Source organism: Aulonocara stuartgranti (genome assembly GCF_965226115.1).
Source record: "Aulonocara stuartgranti genome assembly, chromosome: 19".
Classification (NCBI taxonomy): Eukaryota; Metazoa; Chordata; class Actinopteri; order Cichliformes; family Cichlidae; genus Aulonocara; species Aulonocara stuartgranti.
Window position 1 is genome coordinate 33475419 of NC_138955.1, and position 23586 is coordinate 33499004.

The 23586-nt window shown below is 45.2% G+C and overlaps 1 protein-coding gene across 5 annotated transcripts in view; it reads left to right on the plus strand.

Moving 5' to 3' along the window:
* Positions 1-23586, plus strand: part of LOC309695220 (MAM domain-containing glycosylphosphatidylinositol anchor protein 2-like) — a 161485-nt gene that overhangs the window by 128050 nt on the left and 9849 nt on the right. For 4 of the 5 annotated variants that reach the window (XM_082515733.1, XM_082515730.1, XM_082515731.1 and 1 more), the window contains one exon: positions 23372-23524. In XM_082515733.1, coding sequence (XP_082371859.1) covers positions 23372-23524 — 153 coding nt within the window. Of the gene's footprint in view, positions 1-25; positions 5416-23371; positions 23525-23586 lie in introns of those variants that run through there. The other variant, XM_082515734.1, reaches the window with a different exon arrangement.

Genomic DNA, 23586 nt, shown 5'->3' on the forward strand with positions numbered 1-23586 from the left:
TCATTGCATTCACTGCTTTTTGCAGTAGCAGCGAGGCTTCTCTGACTCTGTCAGGAGTCGTGGTGTGGAGCGAGGGCAAAGAGGACTCAAACGCAGGACTGGTTGAGGAGTGACAAACTGAAAGCCGTGTTTATTATAAAAAGTGGACAAACCGAACATGAGATGAAGGCACAGGAATGACGGCAAGACAACATCGCATCAATGACACGACAAAGAACTGGAATTAAATGCACAGGTTGAATGATGACAATGATTGGAAACAGGTGAGTACAGGGCTGAGCATAATCTGACTAATGACATAGGAGACAAGCTGACGCGGGAAAACAGGAAGTGAGAACATTAATGTGGCAAACTAAACTGAAATCACTGGGTCAACGACCCAGGTACTCTGACACTCTACAACATCTCCACCCTTCTCCGTGGTTGTTCCTCAGGTAAACACGTTTCCGGCGTACAAAGATCCAAGGATTTCACATTTGATCCATCCATTCGCATCCGCTTATCCTTTTCAGGGTCGCGGGGGTGCTGGAGCCTATCCCAGCTGTCATAGGGCGAGAGGCGGGGTACACCCTGGACAGGTCGCCAGTCTGTCGCAGGGCTAACATACAGGGACAGACAACCATTCACACTCACATTCACTCGCACATTCACACCTAGTGGCAATTTGGATTATCCAATTAACCTATCCCCACAAGCTGCATGTGTTTGGACGGTGGGAGGAAGCCGGAGTACCCGGAGGGAACCCATGCAGACACACACACACGAGGAGAACATGCAAACTCCACACAGAAAGACTCCGGCCTGATGGTGGAATTGAACTCTGGACCTTCTTGCTGTGCGGCAACAGTGCTAATCACCGTGCCACCGTGCTGCCCCGTGCTGATTTCACATTTGATCCATCAGTCCATAATACCTTTTTCCAGTCTTCAGTAGTCCAGTGCCGGTGTTTCATGGCCCAGACGAGCCTCTTTGTCTTATTCTGACGTCTGGCTTTCTCGCTGCAACTCATCCTGTCAAACCTGCAGCTTGAAGTCTTCTCTTCACAGCTGAAAAAGACTTTCTTACTACGAGCACTGTTAAGCTGCTTGAAGCTGTTGTCCTGTGAGCCGCCATCACACAGCTGTTAACTCTCAGAAACTTGTCCTCTGATTCACTGGTGTCTCTGCAGACCTCTTCCTGTCACAGATGGTTTCTCAGCCTTTGGATGCTGAAGGAAACTGGACTCACTGACACTTTGACTTTCTTTGTAATTTCTCTCTAGGACACACCGACATTTATAAGTGTTATGATGGTCCGTCTCTCTTCCATTGTTAATCACCTTTTCTGTACCAACACACTGCTTTCTGCAGTACAGTACTGTTCAGCTGATGCTGACGAGGGTACCACAGTGTGTCCAACACTGCTTTATGCAGACAGACGGGGCTGTAAGTAATCCAGAAAGGTTGGAACACCTGTAGGAATTAGTAGCACCAGCTTCCAAGGCTTGATCAACCTCCATTGCTGCAGAACAGCTTTAAACTGTTAACCCATGCTGTGTTCCCTGAAAAAGGCCTTTTTCTATCATTCAATAATAAATGCACATTATTTTTCCATTTTGGGTAATCCTACCTTGTTTTTGTAATTTCTGGCAGTTTACTACTTTCCTTTCTACCATTTCAAGCTGTTCATTGGACTGTAACAACTTGAACTGCAGTAAAAACCTGGAAAAATTGTGCTGTTCTAAAAGATTTGACTGGTGTATGTTCTCCTGAGAACCAAGTAAAAAATAATCTTCCCATTTAACTTTTTTGTGATTTCCTTCATATTTGGAGCTAAAAGAGCCACCCATCATGTGACATATCAATGGAAAGCCCATGATGTCCTCTATTTAATACATCAGGACTTAGTAGGATAGCTCAAATAGACCAAAAGCAAATTTCCATTACAGAGGACATAAACCAATAGGCTGGTTTTCAGGAGGATGTGAGAGAAAATAAGGATAACTGGTGACTGTAAATGATATTAAAAAGGTTTCAGTGTATGTTTTATATTGGTGTCTGAAGTTGTATTCACTTGTTAGAAAACATCTGTTCCATTGCAAGTGGAAATCTCTTTTTCTATCCCACTTCAGTTCTTTCCAGACTTAAACAAACTGAAATTTCAGAACCATGAAATCATCTCTTTGCTCTGGGTGTGCGTCTGTTTAGTGTCTCTGTGTTTCATGGGGGCGATCGTGGCTCAAGAGTTGGCAGTTCATCTTGTAATCGGAAGGTTGCCGGTTCGAGCCCCGGCTTGGACAGTCTCGTTCGTTGTGTCCTTGGGCAAGACACTTCACCCGTGTTTGTCTACTGGTGGTGGTCAGAGGGCCCGGTGGCACCAGTGTCCGGCAGCCTCGCCTCTGTCAGTGCGCCCCAGGGTGGCTGTGGCTACAATGTAGCTGCCATCACCAGTGTGTGAAACTGACTCTGACTGTTAATCATTTCATTGAACTGTTCGACAGGGACCAAACCGTTGCTAACATGTGTTGCAGAGACAGGCGATGCCCACCCTGAACAAATAAAAAAGCAGCAACGCAGTGTGAGGAGTGCTCACTGACTGAATGAGAGCACCATGATTGACACACTACAGAGTTTTATTCTGCATCGGATAAAATGGTTTGTTTCCATAGTGTAGTTTAGGGAAAAGGAGTGCCTGACACTATGCCAGACTGTCACTGTCAGGAAACAATGACTTGAAAAAGAAAACAGATACAAAAATGGAAGAAGGGGGAAGGCATATGGAGGTGAGAAGAAAAGTCAGGAATGTGGGGTGAGAGCTGGGGCTTGAAATGTAGGGACTACAGCTGGGAAAAGGAGAAAGCTGGCCCTTTTATGTAATAGCGTGTTAGTTTTCTGTCAGATGTAATGGGATACAAACCGTCCAAAAGTTCTACTTTTCTCTCATCAGTCCACAGAAAAACTCTTGGAGACTATGAAGGTGTTTTTTGGACAGACCTTTGTGTCCTTTTTGTCACTGCTGCTTTTTGGCTTGGGACATTCAACATCTCCATTAGATCCCATTCCCAGAAGATTGTGATCTGTCTCTGTTAATGGGCTACCTGCTACATGACTTTATGGTGACTGTAATTAAACCTTTACTTACAGTGGTTTGCAAAAGTATTCGGCCCCCTTGAACTTTCCCACATCTTGTCACATCACAGCCACAAACATGAATCAGTTTTATTGGAATGATGATGATGGCGTGATGGATGAAGGTGAAAGACCAACACAAAGTGGTGCACACGTGAGAAGTGGAACGAAAATCAGACATGATTCCAAACATGTTTTACAAATAAATAACTGCAAAGTGGGGTGTGCGTAATTATTCAGCCCCCTTTGGTCTGAGTGCAGTCAGTTGTCCATAGACGTTGCCTGATGAGTGCTAATGACTAAACAGAGAGCACCTGTGTGTAATCTAATGTCAGTACAAATACAGCTGCTCTGTGACGGCTCCAGATGTTGTCTAAGAGAATATTGGGAGCAACAACACCATGAAGTCCAAAGAACACACCAGACAGGTCAGGGATAAAGTTATTGAGAAATTTAAAGCAGGCTTAGGCTACAAAAAGATTTCCCAAGCCTTGAACATCCCACGGAGCTCTGTTCAAGCCATCATTCAGAAATGGAAGGAGTATGGCACAACCGTAAACCTACCAAGACAAGGCCGTCCACCTAAACTCACAGGCCGAACAAGGAGTCTTTTTGTCGGAGTCTAAAATTGTGAGAGCGAGGCCAGTAAATCCACCTGCTGCGAACCAGGATTCAGGATCCCCAGCTGCGATGCAGGAAGGTTTCCAGCCTACTTAGAAGTGACAACTGCATTACTTCTTGACAGATAAGCTTATGAGATCTCAAAACAATACACTACCCGGGTAGTACCACTAACATTAACACTACACACACACTTCACACACCTGAACTGAAAAGACTGAAAAGAACTCTGAACTCTGAAACTGAAACTGAACTGACAGACTGACAAATATGGACTATTGGAACTGTTGAATGACTGTTTATGGTTTTGTTTAAATAAATGTTGACTGTTCTTTTAGCTGTGTGTCATTAGCTTCTTAGTCGATTCCTAGAGAACATGAGCCCAAGATCCTAACTTTCTCTACATTCTGTAGTCGTAAAGTATTGTGTGTTACATAGTACCTTTTCCTGGCGAGCCAGCCAGGAGTGATTAAAACACAGATGGACAGATGGATCTTAAACGGTCCATCGGTATTACTGGAGTTACTAGTCTAGATTCTGATGCTGATATTATTGCTTCCTTGGAGAAGTATGGGGTGGTAACAAGGATTCTAAGGGTCCCGAATGCACAACCAGACTGTGGGGAAACTGTCAGAATTTCCCCTTGAGATTGAAAATGTGACCAACAAGAATGTAAAATGGCAGGCTAGTCGCATTGAAGCGCCAGCACTGCATCATACTCCAAAGCCAGACCTTGTTTTGACTGACTCAAGCGATGAAAATGATATTGACAGTTTTTCTGACCACAGTACTACACCCTTGATAGAGACAGCAAAACTAAAGTACCACCACAGACGGCACCTTACATCCCAGCGAGTCACCCATTCAGCTAAATCTCAGACTTGTAGAGTTGTTAAACTAAAGACCACTCCAACCAAACTTCCAGTGGTGACAGATGAAGTAACTAACTCACCAGAGATACAGCGTATAGTAGTTAAACATGTAATCATAAATGACTCTGTCACTACACATAGCCAATCTAAATGGTTATGCTCACTCTCAGGCCGTGTGGGAACCCCCTCCACCAGATGCTAAACTTGACCAGATGCAATGACATTTTGGGCCTATGTTGGGATTTAAATATACAATCTTAATGCTTATTTGCTGAGTAGATTGTTTTACGAGAGGCCCAGACTTGACTAGGTCACAGGCTGACAGGAAACTGCATGTTTTTGCAGAATATGAGGAGCTGCAGGCAGAAACTAAGTAGAGTGTTTGATCGAAGCTTAAAGTGTGTGTGACGTCTAGAGGAAGAATATAAATAATCAGGCTTCTGTTTTCTGCCTGAGACTTGAGCTGTCGTTGCTGGGTGTGCTAAGTCTCCATTTTCCAGAAAATGTAAAATTAAAGATCTTTTGAGTTTGACCACTTTGAGCCGTGTCTTTCTTGGCCGTTGAAGAATAAAAAGAACTGGATTTAATACCTACTAAGACAAAACCTATTGTGCATATGCATTCTGTCCCTGATTTCCCATACTACACTGACACAAGTGCAAGTGTATTGCAGGCCTATATCTCTGAAACTGAGAGTCTAAAGAAGCAGTTTGTGGAACTGCAGCTGCAACTGACGACAAAAGCATCTCAAAAGCAAAGAAAGTGACGTTATAGCAATGGAAAAAACACAAGAGCCACCTGCACCTGTAGTTGACATTCTGGTACACCAAGTTCCACCACAAACCCCAGTGAGAGCTGAGCCTAAGGCTTGGTTCTGTTTTAGGTGCGGTGAAGATGGCCATATAGCCAGGAACTGCGAAAATGCTATAAACAAGGCTGTGGTTGATCAAAAGTACAAAGAACTAAAAGCCAGACAGGAAGAATGGAAAGCCCAGCAGCAGGGTCAAGCTTTAAACTGGAGCAGGTTCCACTAATGGGACATATGGGAACCAAGAACATTCACAAGAGTCCCAATTCAGAACAGAGATGTCAAAGTAAACAACATGTTGAATCCATTTCAAGTCACCTTCCAAATGGACTAGTCGGATCAAGGTCTCTTGCAGAGGTTAAGATTGGGGAACTATCACATAGTTGCCTCATTGACTCAGGGTCTCAGGTTACCACGATTTCGACATCATTTCAGTTGACCCACTTACCTTCTCATCCTCTTTTGCCATTAAATGATCTGTTAGAAGTTGAAGGTGCTGCAGGCCAAATTGTCCCTTATCTTGGGTATACTGAAGTTGACATCAGTTTCCCAAAGTTTCACAGGGAAGGAGAAAGTTGTAACTGTAACTGTAGCCTAAAATGGACGTGTCAGAAATATCTGTGCAGGGCCCGGATCCACTCTTCTAGTCAAGCCCCAAAGCCAGTTCAGCCTGCAAAGTCAACCTCAAGGAAGTACTGGTCTTTCTTGATGATCTTATAGTGTTTTCCAATACTTTGAAGGAACATGAAGAAGAGCTTCTCCATTTAGGACACATGGTCTCAGAACAGGGAGTGGAGACAGATCCTGATAAAATCTCTGCACTGACACCATGGCCCAGACCCACAAACCTGTCAGAACTGAAGTCATTTTTAGGCTTCACCGGCTACTGTATTATCGCAGGTTTGTCAAAGATTATTCCAAAATTACAAGGCCATTGAATGATTTGACAGCTGGTTATGTCCCTGCCAGGAAGCTGAAACACCACAAATCACCATCAAACAGCGTCCTGAACCGTCCTTTTAAGGAGAAATGGACTCCCTTATGTGAGGAAGTTTTCAAGGCCCTCTTTGATAAGTTGACATCTGCACCAGTGCCTGGGTTTGCTGACCCCAGGAAACCCTATGATTTACATAGCGATACTAGTTCACATGGACTTGGTGCAGCCCTATACCAGGAAGAAGAAGATCGGTTAAGAGTCATCGCCTATGCCAGCAGAGGCCTGTCAAACTGTGAAAGAAGGTATCCCACTCACAAAATTGAATTTCTTGCACTGAAGCAATTACAGACAAGTTTGCTGATTATTTGTATGGAGCTGACTTTACCATCATGACTGACAATAACCCAATAACCTACCTGTTAACGTTTGCTAAACTTGACACAACTGGACACCGATGGCTTGCTGCTTTGTCGAATATCAATTTCAACATATAGTACAGAGCCGGTAAAAGAAATCAGGATGCGGATGGATTATCAAGACGGCTGCATGTTTCTGTTGAAACTGATGACAGTACAACTGCTGAGGACGAGAGAGTAAAGCAATTAATTGCAAAGTTTACAGAGGGAAACAGTGCAACATTTCCAATGGATGCTCTAAAAGCTGTATGCGAGAAGCACCACATCTCCTGACACCAAAAGGCTAAACCACCACCTAGCTTCTGCGGTGGAGTGTTTGGCAGTGGATGCAAGTGCGATACCTGACAAGTTTGTTCAAGCCGACGTGCTGACTGGTACTAGCACTCCTTCCTCTCCCAACAAGATTGGGCTGCAGAACAAAGGCGTGACCCTATAATAAGCAGAGTCATAGACCTTGTCCATACAGGAAAACGCCTTTCCTATCGTCTTAGGCAAAAGGAGGAAAGGGAAGTCCAACTCATGTTAAGAGTACAGGATCAGTTGTCCATAATAGACAATGTCTATACATATATATATATATATGTATATGTACGGAAGCGAGTGAGCCAAGGCCAGACTCTTTTTCAACTAGTGCTCCCGAAGGGGTACTGGGAAGTAGCTCTTAAAAGTCTTCATGATGCAGTAGGTCACATGGGATTTGAAAGATGGACTAATCCAGTAGAACGGTTTAACTGTACACTGCTAGGGATGCTTGGAACACTCCAAGAAGAGGACAAACTAAAATGGCGTGATCATGTGCAGCCATTGGCTCACGCCTACAATTGCACAAAAAATGACACAACTGGGTATTCACCCTATCAGCTCATGTTTGGGAGACAGCCAAACCTTCCAAATGATGTGGCTTTTGCACTTAATGTGAGCAGGCAGGACAGTGTAACTCACAGTGAATATGTGAAGAAGCTCAGAGAAAGCCTGCAGGAAAGTTACATACTTGCTGTGGAACATAGCGAGAAAGCTGCCCTACGCAATAAGTCAAGATACGATCTAAAAGTGAGACAATCCACCTTGGAGGTTGGAGATCGTGTTCTTGTCAAGAATGTTGGAATACGAGGGAAACACAAACTAGCTGACAGATGGAGTCAGATGGTCTACAAAGTTTTGAAAGAGATCAATGACTCTGCTGTATATGTTGTTGCTCCACTCATGTCAGATGGGCCTGAGAGGACACTGCATAGAGACTTACTGCTACCGTGTGGGTTCCTGTCACGCTCAGTGCCAATCGAACCCAGTCATGGAAATCCAGAAAAAGAGACACTCAAAGGCAACACCTCCAAAGAGAATCCAGTTTCTGAAGTTGAAGGAGACTATCGTTATCTGGGTGATGATGATATTGTGGATTATGACTTTCCAGTAGTTTACAAAGAAGTCAGTTACCCAGCTTTCACTACTGTCAGTGAAATCCCCAAAGCAACTGAGTCTGTGTCAGAACAAAGTGTGGACCCAGACGAGTCTAAACCCTGCAGTAGAGGAGTTTCATTCTGCACCCGTGGAGCTGGATGAGAGTGATGTTTCACTTCAAGGCTCAAGTGGAAATGACCCTCCAATGAAAGAAATAGGTGTTATTGTTAGTGAGGAATATTCATCTGTTGTCACGGCTGCACAGCAGTCGTGTGGTGAATTGAGTAAAGGATCCAAGATGCAGGCACTGACTGGGGTGCGAGTGAATATTTATTTGCAGAGGTGATAAGGTGACAAAAACAGGAGGAGCAGAGCGGGGAGTAAACCAACCTAAACTGGGGAAAACTAAAGAACTCAACTTAAACCAAACACGCACAGGGTGAGGTACAAAATACACAATGAAAGATGGCGAAGAGACGCAGACTAAACACCAGGTTACACAGAATGATGCAGACGGACACGGAGTTAAACAGACGACACGACAGAGAGCACAGGAAAACACAGGGCTTAAATACACAGGGAGTAATCAGGGAATGGGCCACAGGAGGGAGACACAGCTGGGAGCAATAAGGCTAACGAGACAGGGGAGAGGTAAAACTGAACACACTGACATGAGACGTGAACTTTCAGAATAAAACAGGAAACTAACAGACACAGAGAACCAGACAGGACACTGAACATGACAGGCAGACTCATGAGCAGACACAATAACACCATGGACAGACAGAGGGAACACAGAGAAGTGGGAGCAGGCAGGCAAAGAACAGAAACCTAACAAATGGCAAAATCACAACAGAATACACACTCGGAATGAACAAAAGCATAAGGAAACACAAAACACTGAGTCCTCAGACTCAGGACCATGACAGTACCCCCCCCCCCCCCCTCAAGGGCTGGCACCAGACAGCCCAACAGAAACACAAAAACGGACCAAAACCAAAAAACCCCCCCACGAACCAAAAAACAGAAAACGACCCGACCAGGGCGGGCGGTGGGGATCCAGGACGGAGGGACACAGTCCGAAAAGGCCCAGACGGACAAGGTCAGGGGGCCGACCCGGAGGCCAAAACAGTTCAGTTCCGGGGGCCGACTGTGTGAAAGGCAGCGGCAGTGGGGCAGGTCCGGAGGCCGGCCACGCAGTAGGCAGTGGTGTGGAAACAGTTCTGGGGGGCGACCGTGCAGACGGCAACAGCGGCGTGGAAACAGCTCTGGGGGGCGACCGTGTGGACGGCAACAGCGGCGTGGAAACAGCTCTGGGGGCTGACCGTGCGGACGGCAACAGCGGCGTGGAAACAAGTCCGGAGGCCGGCCACGTGGAAGGTAGCGGCGGCGTTCAGGAGGGCGTTCAGGAGGGCGTCCACGGTGGCGGAGATGCCCAACAAGCGGCCTGGCAGATGACCGACGATGTGGAGGTGGTAGTAGGGGACCTGAAGGCTGCGTGGCCCCTGCAGCCCCAGGCGAAGCGGAGGCTGGACCAGACGAGGCGGAGGCGGAGGCTGGACCAGACGAAGCTGATGAGGATGATGAGGATGCTGGAGCCGGACCAGGCGATGCTGATGAGGATGCTGGAGCCGGACCAGGCGATGCTGATGAGTATGCTGGAGCCGGACCAGACGAGGATGAAGACACGGAGGCTGGACCAGACGAGGATGAAGCAGTGGCTGGACCAGACGAGGATGAAGCAGTGGCTGGACCAGACGAGGATGATGCAGAGGCTGGACCAGACGAGGATGCAGAGGCTGGACCAGACGAGGATGCAGAGGCTGGACCGGATGAAGCCAAAGCAGACGCTGGACCAGGCGACGAGGATGAAGCCAAAGCAGATGCTGAAACCGGACCAGGCGAGGCCGAAGACTCTGAGGCCGCAGCAGGCGAGGGTGATGAGACTGCAGCTGGTGATGAGACTGCAGATGATGGCTGGACGGGCTCCTCGGGCCCCCCAGCTGACGAGGCAGAAGGCTGGACGGGCTCCTCGGGCCCCCCAGCAAAAACAGTCTCAGACCCAGTGGGCACTGGAGCCCCTGGCACACACAGAACAGAACCAGCAGGCACACGGGCCTCTGGCAGGAACGCAACAGAACCAGCAGGCACACGGGCCTCTGGCAGGGACGCAACAGAACCAGCAGGCGCGCGGGCCTCTGGCAGGGACGCAACAGAACCAGCAGGCGCGCGGGCCTCTGGCAGGGACGCAACAGAACCAGCAGGCGCACGGGCCTCTGGCAAACACATGGCAGACGGCAGCTGCACAGAGCATTGAGTCTGCTCAGGCAGCGACGGCCGGGTGCCGTCCCCAGCTGGCTTCTTAACCGCCAGGGGTCCCGAGTCTGCTGGGGGCTGAGACCCAGCCTCTGGGGAGGCCCTGGGGCGAGTAACAGTCTCTAAATTAGCCAGTTTCTGAGAAACTAGAGTGGTTTTAATGGGTTTGTCTCTCCGCTTAAAATGGGTGCTAGGAACGGGATTCAAAATGGGTGGCACAGACACAGCCTCCAGTATGGAGGGAACGGGTGATCGGGCTAATGGCATAGATGCAGGCTGGGCTAATGAACTGGCTAAAGGCTGATGTACTGGTTGAAGTGAGACTGGAGTTGGTGGTGGAGTGGATGAAACACAGTCAGTTACTGTTATGGATGTTTTGAAAATGCCAACTTGTGAGAGGTCAGTTACCACGAAGGTAGGTAAATGCCGTGTACTGTCTCTACTTTCACTATGAACAGCCCCAGAAAACACAGTCTCAGAAGCACCAGCGTCCTTAAAACTCACCACAGCTGGTCGCACAGGAGTCCCTGAATCCGGCTGTGGGGTGAAGCGCCGGTGGTGCGAATGTTTCCTCCCAACCGTTGACGGCTCCGACAGGCAGGGAAAAACCTCTGGGGGGTCGGGCCGTGAAACCTCCGGTGGGTGACTCTGAGATGGATGCTTTGTGGCGGTCGTAGTCCATTGTTGCTGGGCGCAATCCGCTACTTCCCGAGCTTGCACCGCTTCCCGGGCTTTATGCAGCTCAGCGAGTAAGTCTGTAAATCCCTTGACCTGGTGGAGATAGGGATTTCCGGCCAGGATTGCTTCAACGGCATTTATCCCCACAACCTTCGCTCGTGCATTGGAGGTGTGGGTTACCCAGTCCACCAGGCGTAGGGCCCGTGTGAGGTCGCTCTCCCCGGTCAGGGCCGCTGGATCCATCTTGTGGTCGCGTCGTACTGTCACGGCTGCACAGCAGTCGTGTGGTGAATTGAGTAAAGGATCCAAGATGCAGGCACTGACTGGGGTGCGAGTGAATATTTATTTGCAGAGGTGATAAGGTGACAAAAACAGGAGGAGCAGAGCGGGGAGTAAACCAACCTAAACTGGGGAAAACTAAAGAACTCAACTTAAACCAAACACGCACGGGAGGAGGAACAAAATGCACAATGAAAGATGGCGGAGAGACGCAGACTAAACACCAGGTTACACAGAATGATGCAGACAGACACGGCGTTAAACAGACAACGCGACAGAGAGCACAGGAAAACACAGGGCTTAAATACACAGGGAGTAATCAGGGAATGGGCCACAGGAGGGAGACACAGCTGGGAGCAATAAGGCTAACGAGACAGGGGAGAGGTAAAACTGAACACACTGACATGAGACATGAACTTTCAGAATAAAACAGGAAACTAACAGACAGAGAACCAGACAGGACACTGAACTTGACCGGCAGACTCATAAGTAGACACAATAACACCATGGACAGACAGAGGGAACACAGAGAAGTGGGAGCAGGCAGGCAAAGAACAGAACCCTAACAAATGGCAAAATCACAACAGAATACACACTCGGAATGAACAAAAGCATAAGGAAACACAAAACACTGAGTCCTCAGACTCAGGTCCATGACATCTGTTCATGATTCATGTGCTGATATAGATCCAGAACCTCTGAAAGAAGTTATTGACGTAACTCAGGAGCAGTACCAAACAGGGCTGTCGGATGGAAAAGAGGAGAGTGATGGAGATGGATTAGAGGCAGAAGTTGCTGAAGATTAAAAACCTCCAGAAACAAGAGAAATCAGGCGGTCAGCTTGGAACAGGACTGAACCTAGCAGACTAACCTACAACACTTTGGGAAATCCCTTAACATTAGTGATGCATTCTCTTTTAAACAGTCTTGATCACATTTTTTCACATGCCCTTGACTCAAACCCTTCCCCATGTGTTGGCAGAGTAAAAACCATTTAAAGTGACTGCTGTCATGCAGGGATGCATGCCGATTTAGGGCATGTGTGTAAATCTTAAGCACAATAAATCTGGACAGATGAGATGCCATACTAAACTTCCACCTGCTTAACTGCAGATCCACACAGCCCAACTGTCACCTGGTTAAATATGCTGACGACACAGTTCTCCTGTCACTGCTGTCAGGCCCACTCTTCAGGAGTTTGTAGAGTGGTGTGACAGCTCAAACCTGAACTGAACGTGAGCAAAACCAAAGAGATGGTGGTGACCTTCTCCAGTAAGCAGAGGGATCTGGCTGCTTCAGTCACCACCATCCACGGGAAGCCAGTGGAGAAGTTGAGGAGCACAAATACCTGGGAACCATCTTTGACAACCTCCTGAAATTCTCTGCCAACACAGAGGAGATTCTCATGAGGTGCCACTGACGGCTACACCTCCTTAGGAAACTCAACTCCTTTGGAGTCAGCACAGCCATCATGATGACTTTTTAATATGCTTTCCTGGAAAGCATTATGACCTCCATCACCTGCTGGTTCCACTCCCTCAGCCTTCATCCAGGAACAGACTGCAGCACACTGCATCAGTGTGCTCTACAGTCATTGGCCTGTCAGAATTCTGGCTCGGGTTTTCAGCCAACAGGCCCTCAGACAGAATCAGAATCAGAATAGTGTTTATTGGCCAAGTATATGTGCAGACACATACAGGGAATTTGGTTCCGGTAGATGGTGGCTCTCAAGCACAGCAATGTAAATCACACACACACACACACACACACACACACACACACACACACACACACACACACACACACGTCTATATATACACATTACACATACGTACACAAAGCTGTGTAAACCAACTATAAACAACTAATCTAAACTTATATACATAAAATACAGAAATGAATGAGGTGGAATGAATACTACAGAATGTACATAAGGTGCAGTTGCAGTCTGGCAGTGGGAGCAGTGTGACAGGTCAACTGTTTAGGAGGGAGCTGGCGAGGGGAAAGAAACTGTTCCTGTGTCGGGTGGTCCTGGTCTGCAGGCTTCTGTACCGTCTGCCAGAGGGCAGCAGATCAAAAAGTCTGTGTGCAGGGTGTGAGGGGTCTGTGATGATTTTCTCTGCCCGTTTCCTGGTTCTTGAGAGGTACAGATCCTGGATGGAGGGCAGGGGGCGCCGATGATCCTTTCTGCTGCCCGTACAGTCCGCTGCAGTCTGCTCCTATCCTGTTTAGTGGCTGCTCCATACCAGACTGTGATGGAGGAGCACAGGACAGGCTCAATGACCTCAGTGTAGAACTGGATCAGCAGCTCCTGTGGAAGACTGTACTTCCCCAGTTGTCTCAGGAAGTACATCCTGACAGGCAGCCAAAATCATCAACGACCCCTCTCACATTCTTCACCACGCATTTCAATGGCTCCCCTCTGGACGACGCCTCCACTGCATTTCCTGCAGGACAGAGAGGAGGAGGAGCGCCACCTTTGTCCCCAAAGCAGCTCTGCTTTTTAACTCCAGCCGATGAGACCATTTCCCACACCAAAAACATAAACTACACTCTTTTATACTGCCGACACTTTACTCACTTTTACTCACTTACAGTTATTTATTCACCTTTCAGTCACTTTAATTTTAAAACTGTATATACTGTATATTCTGTGTATTTATTGCCCTGTCCTTATCTTCAAAGTCATGCTGCTCTGTTGTATCTTAATTGCCCCTCGGGGATAAATAAAGTCTTCTGATTCTGAGTTTGATTCTGCTTTCTATACAGGGATCAGCTGAAATGAATCAGAAAGAATAACTCCCAACAAGGGTGAACAAACACCTAAGATATGGTCATTTCATCAGTGGAACACCTGATTAAATGCCACATTTTCCACTGAGGTTTGGCATTTCTTTGTGCCGCACAGGCAGACGCAGGTTATCAGGAAAAAGCAGCACATCAGTGTCAGACTGACTTTCACAGCCTGATTACAGAGAGACGCGTCTGACTGAATTATCTGTATACTGTCACAGTGACACTGGGTTTGTAAGTAGGTGGAGTAAGCTCGCCTGTCAAACTGTCCAGTTATTGTAAGATAACTTTAGCATCTTTCCCTGGATAAATTATTTTGAAAATAGTGATGACAGTTCATAGTTGAGTTTGTTTGTTAATTTGCATCTTAGTTCATAACACTCACTAAAACCTGCCAGCTGTCAAAGAGATATTTCTAGAAGGTCCAGTGTTTTTGACCAGCAACTGAAATCAACGTTAAAACACAGCGTGTTGATGTTTCAGTGCCAGTCAGAGACAAAAATGACGATGCTGACTGTGGTCTATCAGAGCGGGAGAAAATGCAGCCAGCAGTAATAACAGAGCATTTCACCTCTATATATGTATATATATACATATATAGAGGTATATAGCAGTGGGCTTCCCACTGACTCCTTCACCTGACCCTGGACACTTGCAATCCTGAAGGCAGAGGACATCAGAAATGACAGACAAATATAAACAATGCAACTTTTAGTAAATGTACATTTATTAAATTTCATTCTTAAAAATTATCTTCTTGACAGCACACATACTTTGTAGTTGTCCCACTTATTTTTGGGGGTGACTTTCCCTTGCAGGCCCATCTTCTCGGGAATAGTCCTGATCGCACACAAAAAAATAAGAGAAGAGAGAAAACCATGACAACTATGATAATCCCTAAATCCAAAAGTTTTCACAGCAGAACACAAGAGGAATATCGTCTGGACATCGCAGGTTCTGCACAGAATGAGGGTTATTGAAACCGTACTCAGATGAATATGATGTGTAAATTGATTTATTCGTGTACCTCCATCCCACAGTCGCTGAATTTTTTACCCCGGTGAAGAGGTGATCGTTTTCTCCTCTAGTTTTAATGAAGTCTGCCGTTTGCTCTTTGGTGCCTATAAACATATCACAAAATGGTTGATTGGGAAAAATGTAAGCGGCAATGAAAAACCGGAGACCCACCATACAAGCAACAACAACATAACCGCTATAAAAATGTAACTTTTGTACCACCAGATTTTCATATACTTACATTTAAAAGTGTATTCGTCTCCCAGTTTATCTTTTTGTGCCGCCATCGTTGCGTGAATGAAGTTCTGTGCAATGAATTCTGGGCCGGCTAGCTATCGAGCTGGTGGGTAACAGACGTCTCCGAAAACGTTGAAGCACTTTTGCAAATATGCGATATCTTGACAAACCGAGCAGATATTTGATGTTTACACAGCTACTTTCTCGCCTGAAAATATGTTAAAAGTTTATTTTGTGACCCAGAAAGATTAATAAGAGTAATTTTAAAACTTAGAAGCGGCCGCCATTGCCGGAAACTGGAGCTTGGCTGGGCCGCGCTATGAATTCTGGGATATGGTGGGCCATGAAGGACAGACCGGACCCATCCTTCAAATTCGGGGAAAAGGAGGACGCATTTGTCGGCTGCATTCGGAGGAGTCTACGAATTTGGACAGCCTTCGGCGCGTCGCTGTGACGTAATTCAACGCCTCTCTCTGTCTCTCGCTAGCAAAGTTGACCCAGACAACAAAGTAAAGCTATTTTTCAGCTACGAGCCCGACACGAACCGACTTATTAGCCAGAGGTCCTTTTACTACGGTTCAGAGCCGCGGACCTGACAACAGGTTAGCACCTCATACCACAGTGCAGCAAAGCAGTCTCATGAGCGCTGGGAGGGACAAGCCTAGAGTCCAGAACAGACAGTGCAGGAGATGACAAGGTTAGTAATTGTGTGGTGAAAATTATACTTCTAGTTATCTTGATTGGCAAAAGAAAATACACAATCTGCTTCTCACATATAGGGCATTTCCAAGACTTTTTTCAGAACTTCTTCAATTTCTTTCATCACAGCTGTGCTGTGCCAGATGTTCTGTTGACCCACAGTGAGAGGCATCATTTCAGAAACACCAGGAGGACTGAAACTCGTCGCCAGGATCAAGCAGGGCTCGTGATCTTCACCAGCAGCTCCCTCACAAGAAGGATGAACCCAGCATTTCATGAACACTGATGGAAACCTTTGCTTTGTGTAATGTTAGAAGTACTCAGATAATCCTCCGAGGGTCTGGACTTTTACATAATGTCATAGCTTTAAGTCCTGTAGAAAGTTAAATATATATTGTGCTCTCTGGTTCCTCTGGTATGAATGACTCTGAATTACTTTATGATAAATAACACACTATTGTCAAAAACAGTAAAAGAACTCCAGATCAAGTTTTTAGTTCAAATACAAGTAACAACCTTTGAGTTTACTCAGGTTTTATTTAATTGTGTCAGAGAAAACATCACATGCTCTTCATGTAGCTGAGTACATTCAGCTACAACAGAAGCTGTGCAGGTCTGAGATCAGCAGTTTTCTGAAACACCAAACTGAGGTACTGTTAATGCTGATGTACAGTGACACAGTTACAGGGGTGATTAATCCTTTTGACCTTTTGTCTTTAAATTTATCAATAAAACAGCTGCAGCTTTCACTACAGCACATGTGGTACTTTAGGGGCAGGGATAGCTTGGGGCAGGGATAGCTCAGTAGGTAGAGTGGTGGCCCCATGATCGGAAGGTCGGGGGTCGGGGGTTCGACTCCACTGAACGGCTACTCTGAGGTACCCCTGAGCAAGGTACCGTCCCTACACACTGCTCCCCGGGCGCTGCATTGGTGGCTGCCCACTGCTTCACTGGGTGAATGGGTTAAATGCAGAGGAACTATTTCCCTATGGGGACTAACACGCACACACTTTAACCTTTGTACTGTTTTCTTCAGTTAATTTTGGAGTTACTACAAAGAGTGAAGATATAGGATAATCTGTCTGCTGTCACTGGGTGGTGCTGAGGTCTGAATCTGAGGACAGCTCCTGTAATCACAAACAGAATCATCACAAACTGAAATATAAAGTTTATCTCAAATCTGAAATAGAGCTGATCCTTCTCTGTCCTCACACACTCGAGATCTGAAGTTGTTCAGTCCTACAGTTCTGCCGACAGCTGTTTATTTTTTATTTGTTTTAAAGGCCTTATATACTAACACATTTTCTAACATCATGTTTACCTTTGAGTTGTTGATGCTTTATAAATGGACATCTGCAAAGATGAGATGATGGAGCAGGTTTCAGTCAAGGTTCAGTCTGCTGCTGCATCCTGGTCACAACATACAGAGGTGTTATCAGCTCAGTATTGAACAAGAAATATTAACGTTTCAAATTATTTGTCCTAAAGGATGCAAGCTGTACAGAGTACTGCACATGTGACTTTGTGAACATAATTCATTAAAAATAATTTGGACAGTTTTGTAACCTGAATATTTGCAACAAACAAAAAATACACAGAGTCAGTGCTAAAAAATAATCAGGGGAAAAAATTAACATTTTAACTTAAGCTGCCAAGCGGAAGTAGTTGGTTTCAGTACATAAGTATCGGGCTTTGCTATTTAATCCGTAGCTATTGACTAATGAGGGGTTACTGAAGTGCCAGGTTTTTAAAAGTTGGCGTTAACGTCGTTCCACATGTGGAAAGCGACAGAAAACATGCTGCTGTTTGCACATATTTAATAATCAGCTCTGCACAGGAGCAGAAGCAGAGTCCAGCCTGTTGCTCTTACAGTATAATACTCATAATAAAAGTACCGTGGTTAGTCACTGAGCAGCCCGGTGCATTTCTCTTGATTTCTTTAGTCAGGGTAAATTCATTCACCTGCACGGGTTAGCTAAACGACCTTTACAAAACAAGTTTCCCCGACAGCCGAGTGCTCATCTTAGCTAGTATTAAACCCGATTCTTTGATCCCCATGATAGAACCGAGAAAACCCGACTCAGGAGTGGTCAAAACATTTATAATTCTTTATTCAATCATCTTCCGGAAGAGAGAGCCCTGCACAGCCCAGAGCCAGTTGCCATTCCCGAACAGACACATGCAAGTTTGTCCGTGACCGCAGCCGCGTGTTATCTCCAGTCATTGGTCAGCATTATAATGTATGCAAATACATGCGGGTCGGAATCATCATACATCATAATCTTGACACTACCGTCTTGTAAACCTTCTTTTTCACTCTTGTCCTTTTGTCACAAATGATCAGAGATGTGCAGGATCCTTCACCAAAGGAGAAAACTGGACATGTCAGAAATTTCACTTAGGGCTGACCTCATGTGTTTGGGTCTGGCATGTCTGTGCTTAGCCCCCACTCAGATTAGGTCTCCCTTTTTTAATGTTGATGTATGCACGCTGAGTTCCAGTACAGGAGTCAGTGAAGACCTCTCTTCACCCTTAAAAGACTTTTTGGTGTAGACACTTGATTAAATATGGTGGCCTTGCAGAAAAAGTGACCTGAGGCACATGTTTTATTTTGGTTTGTTTTTCTTACATTGAACTAAAACTGTCATGGCTTCCAAATCTCACTACCATCACAAGTTCTCCCTGGTAACACGTTTACAGTCTCATCGACCTATAAGAAATTTTGCCCGTCAGAGTTGGTTTTGTTGTCACACCACATAACTGGGAGAACACTTTAGTCAGATTGGATTACCAGTTGGGAGAGCTGGAGGTGTTTATAGCCTTGCTGTCAAACTCACCTGTGAATCTCAATAAGTGTGTTGGAGATCTCCAAAGCTGAACACTTGAGATGTCCCGTAGCAATTTGTTGGCAGAGAAAAAGCGACACAGCAGAAATGTGGACTGTAAGTCACAACCGGTCATCACCAGAGCGGCTTCAGGAGAGAAGAGGCTAACTAATGCAATGGGATTGGCTGTCAACACCTGGGCATCAGACTCTGCCCTGAGGTAGAGGAACAGCATCACTGAGAGAAAAATGCACTTGCAGAAAATTCAAAGATTCAAAGAGCTGCAAAAGCAGGGAAACCCCAAACCCAGAGCTCCCCAGAAGTGACTGAGTCCCGTCTGCTGTTTAAACTTACATTCAGAAACAGATGATTTGTCCCACATAATGCTCTGTACCCTTCCTCCTGCTCTACGCCTACACTACCAGTCAAACCAGGACACACCTTCTCATTTAATGGTTTTTCTTTATTTTTACTACTTTCTACATTGTAGATGCAGACTGAAGACATGAAATATATGAAGCAGGATATGTAGCAAAGAAACAAATCATGGAAATCTGTGCTTTGCACTGGTCTATGCAGAAAAGGTGAATGGTGGTCTCTACATGCATGGTTTGCACTGTGAAGCATGGAGGAGGAGGTGTGATGGTGTGGGGGGAGGGGGGGTGCTTTGCTGGTGACACTGTTGGAGATTTATTCAAAACCGAAGGCACACTGACCCAGCATGGCTACCACAGCATCCTGCAGCAACATGCCATCCCATCTGGTTTGTGTTTAGTTGGACAATCATTTATTGTTTAACGGCACAATGGCCCCAAACACACCTCCAGGCTGTGTGAGGGCTATTTGACCAAGAAGGAGAGTGATGGCCTCCACAGTCACCTGACCTAAACCCAATGGAGATGGTTTTGGATGAGATGGAGCGCAGAGTGAAGGCAAAAGGGCCAACAAGTGCTCAGCATCTCTGTGAACTCCTTTAGGACTGTTGGAAACCATTTCAGAAGACGAGCTCATGGAGAGAAAGCCAAGAGTGTGCAAAGCAATAATCAAAGCAAAGGGTGGATATTACGAAGAGTACTATTGTACTATTATTGCATACAGCTGATCAGGATCAGAAAAATGCATCATGATGTGTTCATTGAGAAAGCATGGTCATTAGAAATACAGAATTTCTTTAATTAAAACCAAGACTCCAATCAGCCAAAGAAGCTGCCTCACAGTGCTCTCAGAGGTCAAGGAGTGTCTCACTGTCATGGTCCGCGGCCCGGCGTCCGGGGTGCTGCTGGGATGTCCACGCCCACGAGCGTGGCTGCTAACCCCACGCCTGCATCCCATCCCAGGCGATCACCAGGTGGACTATTTAATCCTGCCCTACCTGCTGCTCCACGCCAGTCCGTAGTCGCCTCGCAGCGATCACAACTCGACGTGTTTTTGTTTTCGAGCCACCTGCCTGTCCACCTGTCCACCTGTCCGCCTGAGATTTGGTTCACCATCAGCTTCGCCGTCTCGACCCCTTTTGGAGCTCCACCCCCCTCTGGTTCACTCGGCCCGGCTATCACCCCTCTCACAGCCCCGCTCTCGGCGTTCCCTGTGCGGTCCCTCGGTTTCTTCTGGTTTCATACGTTGTTTTTCTGGCTACCCTCACGGGACACCTTTAGTTGCAATAAAAATTACTTTCTTTATTCGCTCCTACCCTAGTGTGTGTGTTCTGCTACTGGGTCCTGCCTGCGCTCGGAACTTCGGTTCATGACACTCACAGCAAGTTCTCACAAGTGAAAATAATGTTTGTCAATCAGGATGAGAATATTAAAATGTTATATATATATATACAAATACAATACAAAGTTACGATCAAGACAAAGTATCTCTGCAGACAAGGATTCATACTGCAGCAGACTGAATGAGACTGACTTTCCTCCAACCCTTTTATTTATGTAGACAAACAGTTTAGAGATTACGCAAAGTATGAAGCTGATATTGTCATTTGTAATGAAATTTATATTTAAATTCATACTGTGTTGAATCCCACTGTGCACACCTTTATCAACAGTGAGTAGTGTTGCCCTCATTTCTGAAATCTGTTGTAAATGCATATATTAACATGCATTAGGTACTCACATCCTGCCTGTTAAGATTTAAATAAGGTTTAAATAAAATGTTCCTGGCAGCAGTTGGCAGCTTAAAGTGGATTAACAGTACAACGTGGAAAAATAAAAATAGCTGTGCGTGCTCAGAGTTTAATCCCTGAGTAAACAAAGGTTAAAAGAAGTGAGAGCACACAGCTGACATGTGACAGCGGCTCTTTGTTTTTTTCTCCTTTTCATTTTCTTCTAGAAAATCTCTTCCTTTTCTGTGGCTCGTTTCCTTTGTAGGATCTCAGTCTGCAGCAGAATCTCATTAAAGCGAGCCCTTGGGGTAAACTGTGTAAACACGGCCGCGTCTCTCCACACTCATGTACAGTTTAATTTGTTCCGATTGTTTCCATGCTGGATGAGCCCGGGGTGGATTTGCTTGCACTGCTGTAACTGCAGCAGGACTGTGACATCACTTTTTACAGTTGCTGCCTCAAGAACGCATCTGTGCAGATCAATGGGAAAGAAAGTGAGGCAAGGTTGTACGTTCAGTTCCCTGGACAGCTGCAGAGGTCAAAGGAAATTTCCTGGAGAGTTTGCCCTGCGGTGCTCATTTTCTTCTTTCTTGCTGTTCCTTCATCTCTCTAACTGTTCCTTCATCTCTCTAACTGTTCCTTCATCTCTCTAACTATTCCTTCATCTCTCTTAGTGTTCCCTCATCTCTCTAACTATTCTTTCATCTCTCTTAGTGTTCCTTTATCTCTCTAGCTGTTCCTTCATCTCTCTAACTGTTCCTTCATCTCTTTAACTGTTCCTTTATCTCTCTCTAACTGTTCCTTTATCTCTCTAACTGTTCCTTTATCTCTCTCTAACTGTTCCTTCATCTCTCTAACTGTTCCTTTATCTCTCTCTAACTGTTCCTTCATCTCTCTAACTGTTCCTTTATCTCTCTCTAACTGTTCCTTTATCTCTCTCTAACTGTTCCTTCATCTCTCTAACTATTCCTTCATCTCTCTTAGTGTTCCCTCATCTCTCTAACTATTCTTTCATCTCTCTTAGTGTTCCTTTATCTCTCTAGCTGTTCCTTCATCTCTCTAACTGTTCCTTCATCTCTTTAACTGTTCCTTTATCTCTCTCTAACTGTTCCTTCATCTCTCTAACTGTTCCTTTATCTCTCTCTAACTGTTCCTTCATCTCTCTAACTGTTCCTTCATCTCTCTAACTGTTCCTTCATCTCTCTAACTGTTCCTTCATCTCTCTAACTGTTCCTTTATCTCTCTAACCGTTCCTTTATCTCTCTCTAACTGTTCCTTCATCTCTCTAACTGTTCCTTTATCTCTCTCTAACTGTTCCTTCATCTCTTTAACTGTTCCTTTATCGCTCTCTAACTGTTCCTTCATCTCTCTAACTGTTCCTTCATCTCTCTAACTGTTCCTTTATCTCTCTCTAACTGTTCCTTCATCTCTCTAACTGTTCCTTCATCTCTTTAACTGTTCCTTTATCCTCCGTGTTGGTTAGGTGATTCTTCCAAAACAGGGATAAGTGTCTCAGTGTACAGTATTTCTCCTGTATCCCAACTTTTAGCATTCTCTGCGTCTATAAAACCACTTACAAAGCAATTTCAGTAACATTAAACAGTTAAAAGTAAAATAACAATAAGTGCCTGAAATGTGAAAGAGAAGTAATACAGGAAAATTGAAATATTTGTGTGTGTACATTTCTTAAGAAGTCAAAGTTTCACAGTGAAAACAAAAGGACTTAAACAATAAATTTAAAAACAATATATCTGAAATCTTTTTACTCTCACATTTAACAAATGCATATGTATCGCTACAAGCATATGCACATTTATGCACAGGTCACTATTGCAATGCCATGAATTAAAATTCTTTATATATATAGCATATATTGTATATATAAGCAGAGTTTCAGTTAACATTCTTTGTAATTGTGTTGGCTATGTAATAGTGTAATTTTCTAAACTTATATTTCAACTCGTTTAATAATATAATGTTGACCATGTGAAAGGTTACTTTTAAAGATTTTTGAATGTATTTATTTTCATTTTCCTGTATAGCATGAAGCAACATGCTTGTTGCTTGGGGAATTTTTTTGCATTTGATGTTGACTGATTCACAAAGTGTTTGCTCTGCTGTTGCTCTAACTAACATGTCGTATGACCAACTTGATAAAAAAGTCAGGTGTCATGTTACTGGGTGGCAGCGTTAGAGTTAGTTGTTTAGTTTGTAAGCCCTTTACCTGACCTCTGACCCCGACTCCTGTTTTTGTGATCTGTCAGGTTTCTACATGTACATAGAGACATCAAGGCCAAGGCTGGAGGACGACACAGCCAGACTGTTGTCCCCGACATTCAACTCCAAAAGCTCCTCTGTCAGCAACAACCCCACCTACTGCTTTGCGTTTTATTATCACATGTATGGGAAACATATAGGTGAGAGTGAAGCAGAAATCCACGTGTCACAAGTACACCACGTGATGAATAAAAATAACGTT